This window comes from Cryptotermes secundus, unplaced genomic scaffold (genome assembly GCF_002891405.2).
Source record: "Cryptotermes secundus unplaced genomic scaffold, Csec_1.0 scaffold468, whole genome shotgun sequence".
In the NCBI taxonomy this organism is placed as follows: domain Eukaryota; kingdom Metazoa; phylum Arthropoda; class Insecta; order Blattodea; family Kalotermitidae; genus Cryptotermes; species Cryptotermes secundus.
The window spans coordinates 817,954-832,907 of NW_019721526.1; the positions used below are offsets into that span (position 1 = coordinate 817,954).

The 14,954-nt window shown below is 38.5% G+C and overlaps 1 protein-coding gene across 2 annotated transcripts in view; it reads right to left on the reverse strand.

Moving 5' to 3' along the window:
• The window catches only part of LOC111875516 (S-adenosylmethionine synthase), a 48,998-nt gene that overhangs the window by 5,334 nt on the left and 28,710 nt on the right, over window positions 1-14,954 (reverse strand). The window contains exons 5-8 of one of the 2 annotated variants that reach the window (XM_023871826.2): window positions 13,145-13,257; window positions 7,498-7,641; window positions 3,785-4,003; window positions 828-1,010 (exon numbers count right to left, since the gene is read on the reverse strand). In XM_023871826.2, the coding sequence (XP_023727594.1) occupies window positions 828-1,010; window positions 3,785-4,003; window positions 7,498-7,641; window positions 13,145-13,257 (659 nt within the window). The remainder of the gene's footprint in view (window positions 1-827; window positions 1,011-3,784; window positions 4,004-7,497; window positions 7,642-13,144; window positions 13,258-14,954) is intronic. The other variant, XM_023871827.2, reaches the window with a different exon arrangement.

A 14,954-nucleotide genomic window follows, 5' to 3' on the forward strand; every position in this document is an offset into this window, starting at 1 on the left:
CCCCCCCCCCAAGGATAGAAACAGATCCTGTTTTCAAAACGTTTCTTCTTATTTCCACAATGGAAAAAGTCCAAAAGCCCAGTAATTCTTAGGTGTTTCCATGTCTGACAACTAGACTGGTGCCAAGTGAGGGGCAAAATCCTGAGACTGATGTTGAGTATTTCAAAGATTTACAAAATGAAGGATTATCTGAAATTAGAAGAATCTTAATGTCAAAAGCAAAATAATTTGCTAGAAACAGCAGTATATCTTTCAAGGCTAGTCATGGATGGTGTGAAAAGTTTATGAAGACAGAAAACTTATCACTGTGATGAAGGATGATAATAGCCGAGAACTTCTTTCAGAATTTGAAACCGACTTAATTTCAATGTTTTGTTATTGACTACGCCAAAGGAATAAGTATTCTTGAAGTGAAATCAGCAATGCAGATAAAACTGATGTTTGACATGGCTTGCAATTATGCAGTAAAATTCAAAAGAGAAAAAACAAGTGGCAATTAAAACGACAGGTTACAAAAAGTTATGTAACTAACGATTTTTCTTCCTGATTTTGAAGCAGAAGCATTTAAAGCAACAGGCCAATTTATGCTCAATTTGAACATATTCGTATAACCAAGGAATTTGGTGAAAAGCATAACTGTGGAAATTTTAAGATTCTTTTTATGGTAGTTTTGGGGCCAATAAAAACATCCATATGCCCAAGGAAATCATACATCCAAGGAATGTAAAATCCAGTGTTCACAATGCAAAAGTAAAATTTGTGTCATGTTATCTATGGCAGAAAAAAATCTTACTACTTTAAAACCTCACAGATAAAAAAAAAGTTACCTGCACTAGGCAGCGCCTGCAGAGCCCAGACTTCACCAAAGACTTAGCAACCCACCGAGCAGCATATGCAGCAGATCGATCCACTTTGGTGAAGTCCTTGCCAGAGAAAGCTCCACCGCCATGTGCACCCCAGCCTCCATATGTATCTACAATGATCTTGCGTCCAGTCAGTCCAGCATCACTCTAAAACAAAATTCCACGTGCACGAGAATCAATCTCTGAGGTTCTATATCATCATAATCATTCAAGAGCAGGAAATATATATGGACATCACTGAAATAGTCACTTGGCAGCAACCTAAACACAGTAATGTCTAATGGGGACAGAATTTCAAACATGCACCTCCATAATTAGGTCCAGTGACACTGTTCAACTTAAGACCACACAGGAAGCTCGGGTGAAGAGGAAACTGAAGATGAGAATGGCACTTCTGTAAACTAGGATTTAACTAGATTCTAAAGGGTTCTGATGATGGTGTATATCACACAGAATTATTGGGTTTTTGGACCTTATCCATCATCCCCTATCCTAGAAAACAGGTTTCGGAAAGAGTGATTGAGATTAGCTCTTTCTAATGGGCTTAACTGAGCAGGTGTCTTCCCACCCTCACCTGAGGACAGAAACAGATCCAGTTTCTGAAATGTCATGTTTTCTACTTTCTAGAATACTGGACAATGGAAGAAGTCCAAAAACCCAGTAATTCTGTAGGATTTAACTAGCCAAGTGACAATAAAACAAGCTATTGGATTGAAGAGGACTTCCTTTGATGTAATTTCTTAGTTAAAATCTGGAAAGAGTAAGCTCCCAAACTCTTGAAATCCTCTTAGAAAAGGGTAGGAAGGGGGTATGTCAAAGGACACCTGAGGATAACTTCGAAAGCAAAACAGCAAGTACACATGGTGGAAAAGATACAGGGAAAACAATTGCAGTGTGCAGCTAGTAACAATCACTCATTATAACAAAGATGCCAGAAAAATGTCCTTGTTCCAACTTATGGCTTTCTGTCCCTCATTTATTAGTTCACCACAGATTCATTAAGAAATTATGTTCTGTGGATGTGGTTACTTAACATCAAGAAACCGATAATTCCAATGGTTTGTCACTATAATGAAGTCCTTGCTGTAGACCATACTTGCTCAATCATGGTTTCACCATCATTAATCTATATAACCATATCATATGACAATAATCATAATAGGGGGGGGGGAAGTAAAGGTATCCCTGTAACAGGCCTTGGGGGCCCACATTTTCTAGACAATCAGCTCATAGATGGCTGTAAGATTTTCAGCCCTATGCGCCAACCGCCCTTCAACCCCAACAATATTCCAGGTACTCATTTCTGTTAAGAGGCTGAGTCGACCCCAGGGCCGTAGTGCAGCTGGAAGGATTAGGTAAATTGAAAAAAATCCAATGACCTCATCGGGATTCAATCCCGCAATCTTCCGGCTTGTAGCAGAGTGCCTTAACCAACTACGCCATAGCGCGCCTCCAATAAAAATATAGATGCTATATATAAACATAGGACCAATATTAATACTGAACCTGGAGAAAACAAAGTTTATAAGATCACAGTGTGTTACACAAGGATGCCACTCACCTACATTATTTAATTACTGCATCAAAAGTAACTAAAAACAAATTACAGTAGAACTTGGTTATAACGTCATCAAAGGGACCTAAAAATAGTGTCGTTATAAACGAATGTCGTCGTAACCGAAATGGGTACTTCCACAGTAGCCTTATGTTAGTCACGTAAAAATCTACCAAAAACAGAGTTAAAATGTTGCATTTTTTAGTGAAATATGTAGTTAAGTACAGACTAACGTAACATTAACGTGGAATTGCCCAAATGTGTAATATCAAAGACACACTACAGCGCTTTTCACTAACAATACACACAATATTTCACGAATCACTTTAACTTTCTCTTCAATGCTTAAAACTTTCCTTTTCATTGCCATGTTTTCGCTACTGCACTTCTCTGGGTTTAGGCAGGAACACTATAGGGTAAGTAGACAATGTGAGGTCCTGTTAGATGAGATTCTAGGAAAGGAATGCAGTCAACAACCTGCCGCGTCCTCTTGCACTATTCACGCAGTCCCACCCCACACCCTTGTTTTCACATAAAACCCATATATTCATATTCTTCCAGGACAGTCATGTCAGCAAGTAGAGAAAGTGAGGGTGGGCAGATACATCTAACTTTCCCACGATATCAGAGAAATTCAGGAATGAAAATGACGTTACATACGAGGTTGATGCATTTGTGCATGTCGTACTAAGCAAGGTATAAAAACAGTTGCTTTATGAGGAATTAGTCCGTACCATTGAATATTTGACGCAATAGACAAGGTGTCGCAGAAACCGATGTTGCTATAACCAAGTTTTACTGTATATTAACAATACACCCTTAAACACTAATATCTGGAGCCAATAATAAAGCAAAATTTGCTTGCTCAGAATAATGAGCTCTGTATGAAGTAAACAGTAATGCAACTTCAAAATTTCCACAAATACAACTGATGCCTTTGCATTCAGAGGAACTGTAAGAATTGAAATAACAATACCAACCAACATCATACCAGAATAGGTTAACTTATTCAACTACTTTGGCTACAAATATTCATAAGCACAGTATATGCTAATGATGCTGATACTAAGCTTTATAAGATTCAAAAACTTACAGCAATAATGAACAGAAATCTTACTTCCACAAGAATTGCTGTGACAAACAAGCAACCAAATTTAAAGTGACTGTAAAAGACAGTGCTGGAATTGGTCATATGGTCTAAGCTGTGACGATGATGAGATCTAACTGATGACTTCAACTTACAACAAAACCTTAAAAGAAATGCAAACCAAACTAAGCTGTGAAGTACAAATTGGGAAGACGACATACTGACAGTAAATACGCATACAACATAAAAGGACAAAGGGCCAAAACAGCAACCACTTACCTGTGGTCCTCCAACAACAAAGAGCCCACAAGGGTTAATATGAAAGGTCGTTCCATCATCCAAATACTTCTCTGGTATCACCACTCTAATCACTTTGGTCATCACATCTGCACGGAGTTCCTCAAGGCTGATTTTCTCTGAATGCTGAACAGAGACTACCACAGTGTGCACACGCAAAGGAATGCAGGCCCCATGATACATACAGTATTCGCATGTCACCTGTAATAATGTAAAATGATTGCATTCATTCTACTAATTCATGAAGAACTAGGATATGAAATTAAAGTTCTTCATTCCAGCAATTAGCTCCTAACTACATGAATGATTTTAGATACGAAGCATTGTGTGGAAAATATGTAGACCACATTATATACCTTCTCACCATTTGCACAACCACCAGGTTATTATCATTATCACTTCACATCAAGTGATTTGTCAATGTTCTGGGAACAGAATATTACCTTCGTACACTCATTTTCAGTTATTTCCACCCAAAGCAGAATCACTATCTGCAAGCATCATCAAACCTTTCATATTTAGCCTCCTTTCCTTATTTTGAAAAAATAAAGACAGACATATGAGATTACCTTGCTGCCTGTGTATGCCCCACCACAAAAAAAAAATTAAATGCATGAACCAAGCTTTATGAAACTGGGTATGCATATCAAAGCACCCGAGCCCATCTCAACATCAATTCACAATCACAAATACCAACATTAGTCATTCAAATCCCTAAGACAAGGCCTTAACATTGCCTGGATGCCTGTACCAATCTTCCCGAAAGACAGCCACTGCCAGCGAACTGCTCTGAAACATCAGTTTCTTGGCAATGTCCACAAAAATAACGCCCATTGCTAGGTAGCAGATTATTAAGAATGCAACAGTTGAACTACAATAATGGATGAGAGATTTTCTGTGGTCTGTGCCAACAGGTCATAAGCGAGATGAAGAAAGATTAGCGCTTAGTCAATTGATAGGCAGTGACGAGAAGACCATGAGGCTTGCATGAAATGACCGCAAGTTAGTTGCAAGAGTGCTCAGTTGAAAGTCCGGGCTGTGAAGGGAAGACATCATGTGTAATTCAGTGAGCCTTAATAGTTCCTGTGTTACAATCCACTGCCAGGAAACGGCTAGCCGAGACTGTTAACAGACTGAGGACACATGTATCAGTGATCTGAAAGTGTAGTCATGAGTCATAAGTCTATAACTGATCAATAAATCAAGTCACCAACCCAAAACCCATCTATAGTCATTCATACACATTAAACATCATGCCACTCAAGGCCATTTCAACAGCATACTTCAGGAATCCCCCTCATCAGTAGTATTAACACCACCTCTCAAACTGTTGAGGTAATACCATTAATATTACTTGAATTCCTGAATTGTCATGAAACTTGGTACATATGTGTCATGCCATCTGAGGTCATTTTAACGGCATGCATCATAAATACTTCCTATTAGCATCAATACTACAGCTCTCAGACTGTTGAGGCAATAACCTTAATATTACCTAAATGCACAACTCAACCTTCAAATTTTGTACATATATCATGTATCTCAAAGGTGCATTTAATAGGTCACTCCCATCAGAAATAAGAGCACTGCAGCCTACCAAACTGCACTGTTGTACTGGTTTCATTATGCATACAAGATATACTAAAGTTTTCTTTAGTCTTATCACATCAGATACTCAAGTTACAGTGAAAGAATACGTGGTTAGTTCTTCCTAGACCTTGTTAATATTTCTCTTCCTATATGTTAAGATGAGAAATATTAGGAATTGTATTTGCGAGTGCATAAGCTGCACACAGACTTTTTGGTCAAGAATGTGGAATACAAAAATCTCATATACGCTGCACTAGATTTTACGTGAAATTGCAACTGCATTCATGGAACTTTGGTTGTCCCCAGCTTTCACAGTAATCTGTTGATGTCAGGTCTTCCAGCTTCTGGGCACCAATGTCAGCCGCTCACATAATCGAAATATGCCAACATGCTGGTGCCTTTGTGTGTGTGCAATGTCCTTCCGAATGAAGTCTAACAATTGACACATATCAATAAATCTGCCCCGAAAAACATCCGTGGTCAAAAAATGAAACTGAATTGGCTGCCATTGTAAGTTAAGGATCTGTGACACTTCCATGTTACCAAGAAATCTGACTCGCTTTGCCAACGGGAAGCAGAAGACTTACACAAAAACAGAAAATCATATTACAGAAATTTTATTGGCCAGATGTGACAGTACGATTATTGTTGGTTTGGCTTTGTAATAAATAAGCAATGTGTTCAAGCTGCAACTAATATCTAATGGCACCTTCACCAGCAGCAAGTACAAAAGTTATGTCACCATAAAAAGTCTGTCCACTTGAAGTGAAGCCTGTTTCGTGTATACTATCAGTGCTTCATTAAGATCTTGTGACTGTCTGCAAAATGAGCAAAGGTCCAGTGTGTTAGTATGGTTACTGAAGATCTAGTTAAGACTGGATTCATCTGTATCGTTTCACTTGACTAAGAGCATCATGGCAGTGTCTGCCCTGATTTTAGACAGCTTTTGGGGCCATATGGCAGGAAATGTGTAGCCTGAATTATGAGAACATAAAAGATGGCACAACCATTTCACCTTAAGAGGGCATGAGCTGACAGAAATGTAACAGCAGATTCTCAAAGCCCTGCAATCTGTTTTGCAAGTTATGATAGCTAAAAACTTTGAAGTTACTGGCATCTCTGAACATGGGTCTGATGAAGCAATCTGCTGCAAGGATACAACTAATAGTGAAGACTAAACAGTGAACTAACATACTATGATTAAAACAACTATATCACTGATGTTTACTTACTCACCCCCCCCAATCAAAAGAAAACACTTCATGCATAAACCACATCCCAGTTTTGGGGGGCAACTACACATGAAAATATGGTAGATCAATATTACACTTACCCAGCCTACAAGAGGCCACCAATAAAAAGAAAACTCACCCCCCTCAAAAATGTAACATTTCATGCATAAACCACATTCCAATTTTGGGGGGCAACTTTTCTCAAGTGCAACTTATACACATGAAAATATGGTAGATCAAAGTTTACAGATCTTACATTCACAGGCTGAGATCAAATACAGTGGATATGGTGTATCCCAAACTTACAGTAACTGACTCAACTTCATAACGCCAAATAGGAGCCCATAATAACAGGAAGACAATACAAGCAACATAATCTGAGTAGTTTCTTGGAATGCCCTTCAGTGACAAATATTTAATGTGAAAGTTCACTATTCCTTCCACACAACAATATACGCTTTATATCACCTACTGACACAAATACTATATCAACTGCTTAAAAAGAAATGATCTCTCTGGATGTGGCAGCTTTAATGCAGTACCCCATATTGCTGTAGTCAGAATGTACCATGCAAAGGGTTACTTATCTGTGACTGTTCTCTCAGCCCATCACATCTGGTGGTAACAGCATTTTACATCATGTAAAAATCAAGAGTAGCAAATACTGGTATACATCACTGAGACAGTCGCACTTCCATTGAAGGTTATGGGTTAACAGCAATAATGATTGCTTAATAAATCTACAAATATGGCACTTGTACATAGTGAGGGGTGGACAGATCTATTACTGGGCGTGCCCACTATTCATTTTACATTTTTCCGTATTTCACCCAAAGACGGCACTGAAACCCTTACATCTATGTAACAACTTACCTGTGTTTTTGAGTCAGGCCGTGCCCACCAGAATTCACCACTTCGCCTGAGCTCTGCAATACGCTGATTCAGCTTGTGAGCAAGCACAACTGTCAATGGCATACATTCTTCAGTTTCATCTGTGGCATAGCCAAACATTAAACCCTGCAAGACAATATGGCGTCAAACTAAAATTCTTTAAAGTACGGTTTTGCAGATATCTTTCTACTGAACAGGTGTCACAAAAATACAAAACGTGTTCTTGAATTAATGAAGTTTTGTGAAAGTCCACCATACTATACACAGACCTGACACCCTTGCTGGATCAGTATTTCATTGACTAGAAAATTTTTAATATATTTCTAAATGTACATACAACTAGTATAGTCACTATTAACACAGGTTCAAATGTACCCTTAACAACTGCACTTGCAGAATATACCTTCATCTAAGAGGATGCCCAAATCCAAGGACTGGTAAAAGAAAATATTATTAAATACACAGTAAGAGACCAGCACATGGTATAAAGAGAGTCATGGCAGTTTACATACTTACACTAACAAAAGAGCAAGCATAAAAAAAGATGTGACAGAGAACACAAGAAGTATTCATACTGCCATGCTCAAGTATCCATACTACCAAGCACACCTACATTAATACAATTAATTCAAAGCAGCATGCAATCAAAGGATATGAATAAGGAAAACTACTAGAAGAATGCATGGCTACTTCCCATACAGTATACCTTGGGTGGCAAGAACAATCATTGTACACATAACATTACATTCGTAAAACAGGATATTTCAAATGTTAAAACATAAATAAATTACATATATGATGCTATAAGAACATACAGTGCATGACACTACTGAAAGAACACAGCACAAAATAAAAGTGGCAATGACTTATCTACTTTTAATATAGATCATAATACACTTGTTAAATTACACCAGATATCCAGGCATGGGAAACACTTTAACCTTTCAACAGCTTAATACACAAAGTGTAAATGCATGGCTTAACTGAGCCAAATCAAAGCAATACACACAGAGGAAAAAAAAAAAAAAACCCTGTGGGTTTAGTCCACAAGCAAACTATACTGACCGAGCAACAATGAGGACAGAAATATGTATCTTGCAATGACTAGACTGTATAATGGCTGTCAGTTTTACCTGTTAAAGGCTGATATATGGTATAGTCAATGATCAACACCCTGCTTGTTATTTTGCAGATGTAGCATACACAGTAATGATTTTAATGCACTGTATGTTTATTAATAGATGTAACACTTTTATATTAAAACCCTTCTATAAGGCGGTGAAATGCTTTCTTAAATGAAAACGTGTTCAAAATGAAAACCCACGAAAGTCATGAACTGAACACTGCAATATTCAGTTCCTGAATTGTTTCTGCCCTCCTGCAGCACACTGCTTGACAGACCATAAGGCAGTCTGCAAAAACTGACATTCCTGCAAAATCTTTCCAGCATAGGGTACAAGTTTGTAAGCAACTACTGCCCTGAAACATTATTAAGAAACTGAAATATAGCATTACTTTTGTGAGGCCTGGCAACAGATAGCTGAAAGCAGGTTATTTTCACTGCAATGTCATATCCCTGCAGGAAAGGAATTCAGGGCTGGATTAAGATAAATTATAATAAAGATGAAGCCCCTTCTTCAAAAGAATACCGTGCATGATATTGCAATTACATTACTAAGAAATGTGTGTGTGGCTAAGAATTAAATGTTAGTACCCAGCTTACCATGGCGGCTACTTAATGGAACCCCTCCTCCTAATCACTACATAAGAAATTCTTGAAAAACAACCTAACACTACATGCAAAATGACTTAGAGCTCCATCTTGCTTGAAGCATGTCTTCATACATCTAACTGTAAGCTGCAGCCGTCCACCGACGTACAGCCGCCACGACTGTCGCTCGAGCTTGAGTTCTTAATCACAGGATACGGGTGCTTCGAATATGGGAGTGGAACACACTTCGAGGTTTATGAATCCGGGGGGCTCCAGAACACACCGTGGATTGCAGTTTTAATTTAAAATTTCATTAATGATGAATATTTACATTATTCTCCAAACTAGCCGCTCTGTCCGCCGACTAGCTACCACTACTCTTAAACACTTCTCTCTTCTCTATCTACCTTCCAACTACCGTCCTCCTTCGCTCCCTATAACCGACTGCCCTCTCTTTACCAGTCCCCCAGTTGGCCTAAAAAAACGAAAAATAGAAACATAAAAAGAGAAAGCCACGGGTTGAGCCCGGCATCTGACCTATATTCGTATTTTGGAGAAGCCCGTAAACTTTTTTAGGTCTTCAAGGCACGCAAGACCCCTGCTGGCCAGTCTCACACACGGTGAGTTCATGGGTTTATGGTATTGGGAGTAAACAGGCAGCATTAGGGACAATAGGGGCACCCTTAGCCTAAGGAGGACAATAGCTGAATTACGAGACGGTCCCGGGATGGTATCTCGCCGATGGAGCGTCTCTCATGGTGAGAAACAATGCATTAGTTGTTCATACCCTTAATTATATAATTACGGTTACAAAGCTAAAACCTACATGCTATCACAGCATTTTTAAGTAGGACCGATCAGTTACTTTCATTAAAAAGGAGGGGTAGAGATCACATCACATCAGGAAACTGCACTCTAGGTTGGTTCAAAATGTCAACAGTAATTTCTGGGATTTACAAGCCGGATAAGTCTACAAATGTAACGTTTACCATGAAACGCACTACCTGTCCTCCCGTAACGTTAAATCACTCTGATACCACAAGCAGAAGACGCCAAATACCATGGTATACACCTGGATAAACGATTGACATGGCAAAAACACATTCACACCAAAAGAAAACAACTCGGAATAAAATTCTGATAGATGTATTGGATGCTGGGAAGACAGTCGGAGTTATCGACAGAAAACAAGATCTTACTGTACAAAACCATGCTCAAACCGATATGGACGTATGGGATACCATTGTGGGGATCAGCCAGTAACTCAAACATAGAAATCCTCCGATTTCAAAGCAAAGTATTACAAATAATAGTTAATGCACCATGGTATGTGCCGAACATGGTACTACACAAGGACCTAGATGTACCAACAGTATGAGAGGAAATAAAAAAACAGCAAAAAGTATAAAATCAGACTACAGGCCCATCCGAATGACTTGGCACAAAAACTACTCAATGACGAAGGGGAAATTAGGAGGCTAAACAGATTTAAACAATCAGATCTGCCCACCAGATTCGAATAATACAACACTTAACTGCATATTACTAAGCAGTCAAAATAAGTATTGAGCATGTTCACTGGAATATGCTCACCACGTCAAGTACTCTCTTTCCTTTTGCCATATGTAAATTAACCACAAATTTTCTTATTATCCACACTTAATGGATAGATTGTGTAATTATTGGAGTTAAATAAAAAAAAAGCTGGAAGGTCGCAGGATCAAATCCTGATGAGGTCACTGAATTTTTTCAATTTACCTAATCCTTCCAGATGCACCATGGCCCCGGGGTAGACTCAGGCTCTAACTGAAATCAGTACCAGGAATATTCTTTGGGGTAAAGGCGGCCAGCACATAGGGCTGACAACCTTACCGCCATCTATGAGCCGAGTGTCTAGAAAATGTGGGAACCTCAACATCTCACAATCTTACGGGCCTCCATGGCCTGTTACAGGGATACATTTACTTTACTTTTCAACACCCCAGAAAACACAGTTGTTTGTTAATGTGACTGGTTTGAAATCTGTCCCATTAGACCATGTAACATTCCAAGTTCAAATCAGAATAACTCATTATACTACACTCATTTAGAAAGAGGTCACAAGTTTGCAGCTTCTTGGTCATTTTTGTGGAGCCATGAACATATAACATTTGAGTTAAGACATCTGCAGTGTGTGTTGTACTGATCATCAACTTAAGCCATGTTCTACTTCTGAATTTCAGTGTTGAACAGCCTCAGCTATAGCTAACAAATTCTCTTGCTGTCACAAGACCTTCCTGTTGTGGGCACACCCATCACCAATCCTGTACCTTGAAACAAGCCTGTCAAGAGTGCTAGAATGAAAAAACTTAGGCTTTTGCAGTGCAACTGATATTCTTTGTTTCATGTGCAGAACAGATCAAGTTTCTTACCAATTTTGACAATAACACAAAAAAGAGAAAATGTAACTCCATAATGATGTGCAAGTAAATTACAAATTAGAGGACAGTGTTACGAAGTGTATGGCAATCTATACACCTCCCCATTTATCAGTTCTGGCTTATGAAACAATCTAAATGTTTAGACATTATATTTACAAAACAATTTTCTAAGATGTCACTCATGAATCCAATCTGCAATTAGTCACAATCAATTACTCTTTCCATACTGGAATAACAACCCTCACAGTCTCACTCATTTAATACATACCTATCACCTATTTATATATCTCTAAGAGACAGGATACTTAAATGAAACATCAGTTGCCAATAGTAATTAAAAATTATGACTGACATAATGCAATATTGTGACAAGTGCAGGATTGCAACTTCTGCAAGATGCAAAGCAGTTAATGTGAAATTAATTTAAATCTGTCTTTCTTAACAAAAATTATCTGGGCAATGTGAAATTAATTTAAATCTGTCTTTCTTAACAAAAATTATCTGGGCAGAGTCACACATTTCAAAATCTCCTTAGCAAACTTATTGTCTTTACCAAAGAAATTATTTTTACCCAGCTTTCACAAAGCATATTTCCTAAAATGTGGCACACTCAGGTATTGACTTTATTACTAACGTCAGCAAACGAGAATGCCATAAAGAAAGCAGTCTTCTGGGATGTGGCACCATGTAGATGTGGAGTTAACCAACGTTTCAGAGGAACGTATCACCTCCATCTTCAGGGTAGGAGGAAAAATAAGACAATCTGCAAGTGAAGAGACAGTGAGAACATGTGCAAGCAGATTAATGTTGGAAATAAACTCAGCTATATGAGAGCAGGAAATGAAGGGACAGGTCTACATGGGAAATCAGCGGAGAGGGAGAGGGGGGAAGGGTCTGGGGAGCAGGTAAATGATATTGTGTCATCGGGGGGGGGGAGAGAGAAAGGCAAGGTTAATGCGAGGGCATTAACCTTTAAGCTGGGGAGGTTGCTATGAGTCAGTCATGGACTCTGTGGCCTTGTGGATCTGGCCTCATGTCCCCAGGGGTTTTTAGGGAACAGATGAGAGGCTTCTATGACTTGCTGAGACAAAACCCTCCCTCTGTTCATATTGTCAGAATAGAGTTCAATTTTAATGGCTTCCCTAATGATGCAATCCATATATCGGGTCTTGATGTCGAGGATGGAGACAATATGTTCCTCCAAAACGTCGGTTAACACCACATATACGCAGCGCCACATCCCAGAAGACTGCTTTCTTCATAGTCACTGCCGTGAAAACCTCAAATCTTACATACAATGCCATACCTCAACAAATTCTGCCTCCTAATCACAGATTTAATATTTCTAAAAGGGAAAGAGCCTTACCCTTTAATAATATTCCTTACTATAAGCCAACAAACTGAGCATTACGATGCAACACACAGTCAAGAATTTGCACCAATATCTAGAAGCTTGCATGAAAGAAAATTATACAGATGGCACAAGCAATAAAATCACCTGGTCACCAGCACCAACATCGTCATCACTGCGGTTGAGGTGAACGCCTGCTGCAATGTTTGGAGACTGCTGATCAAGGGCCAGTAATACGTTGCAGATCTTGTAATCAAAACCTAGGTTGGAAAAGAAATATGCACAACAAATGCACATCAGCGACACACACTACTGTGATATAATCAAATCACATTCTCAATGTATAAAAGAAAATTATTACCCCCAGTGGTTGAAAATTAGCTAGCCCTAATCACCAGGTAGGAAATTCATTAACCAATATGGGACACCCCAGCCGGTACAGCAATTGGCTGCAGGCTGGACTGGCAGAGGCAAAGAGATTTTTCTCTAGCCCACAGGACCCAGCCTCCTACCCAATGGGTACTGGAGGTTCTTCCCCCGGGCTGTGGCATGGAGGTCATGATTCACCTTCACCTGGTGCCAAGGTCAAGAATGGTGGTGCTATACCTCTACTCCGCCACGTCTGCAAGGTAGTGCTTTAATTAATTAAGCACAAGAACAATTTTACCTCACACTCAGATCCGAAATTCTTGACACACTTGGCACAAAATGTTATTTGACACAGCAAATTGATATTTACTGTATCCGATGTAAATTTGTTTATGTCCGCTTTATGCTTGTTTGCATGTATGTTTGTTTTTTTTTTTTGTTTTTGACATGTTTAAATTAATTATTGTAACTTAAATTTTGATCGTGACTCATTCTATATCCTATGGCTTGTATTATGCCTGTATCAGGATCAATTAGAAAGTGAAATAAATGAATGAATGAATTTAAATTTACACTGCAAGTGGATGTAAGATAAGGCCTGTGAAGGCAATCTGTCACACGTTTGGATGGCAACAAAGAAACACGAGAGAATGTTACTGGAATTTCGTGCTTACACAATGCATACAGACCTTTTATCCATTATTTTTAAGAGGGCATCAAATGTCTATGCAGGCATTTCTATCTTGCAAACATTTTTTCTACATAATTCTACTGTAATGCTGATTATACATATGTCTGGATACATAATGTACCAGTACTGTACTCTTGTTTGATGTAGTGTAGATACCACTGACTTAGAGACTTAATTCTCTGTCCAAGACCTCCTAACATCAACATTTTATTAAATTAGCATCCTATCTTTCCTTGCGTGTTCAATGTAGAATTATTTCCATGATGTTATGTGACCATAATCAAATATAATAGTTAATTACACTCATTAAAAATCTATAGCACCAACTGCTACTAGAACTTTCCACATATGAAGTAAAATGAATGTTATCAATGAATATGAGCAAATTTGCTGTAGCCACAGCAGTATGAAGGAAAGGAATTGATAACCACTGCTGGAGGGACTGCACAGTATCAATCAAATAAATGGCAAGGGTTCTTTTGAATATAAGGCTTACATCAAAATAAAATCGAGGTATATGATTATACACCACATTTCAAGCTGTTTAAAAATATCAGCCAGTGTTCTTTCACATTTTTTCATTTTCATATGCAATAAATAATGCAAAATACACACAAACTATCACTCTTCAAACAAGGCTGATACAAGGAAAACATGGCCTTAAAAATATGCCTAATTGCAATCATTACAAAAGATATGTTGCACATAACAGATCTAAAACTTTATGGGAGAAGAAAAAGAGCATGGGCATACTGTTCCACCTGATAACTATGAACTACAGTCAACTCTCGATTATCCGGGGGCGGATTAACCGGTTTGCGGCTTAACCGGGGCTTTTTTTTTTTTAAGTTTATATGTTGTTTAATATTCATTCACTTTTGTTTCACATGGTGAGTT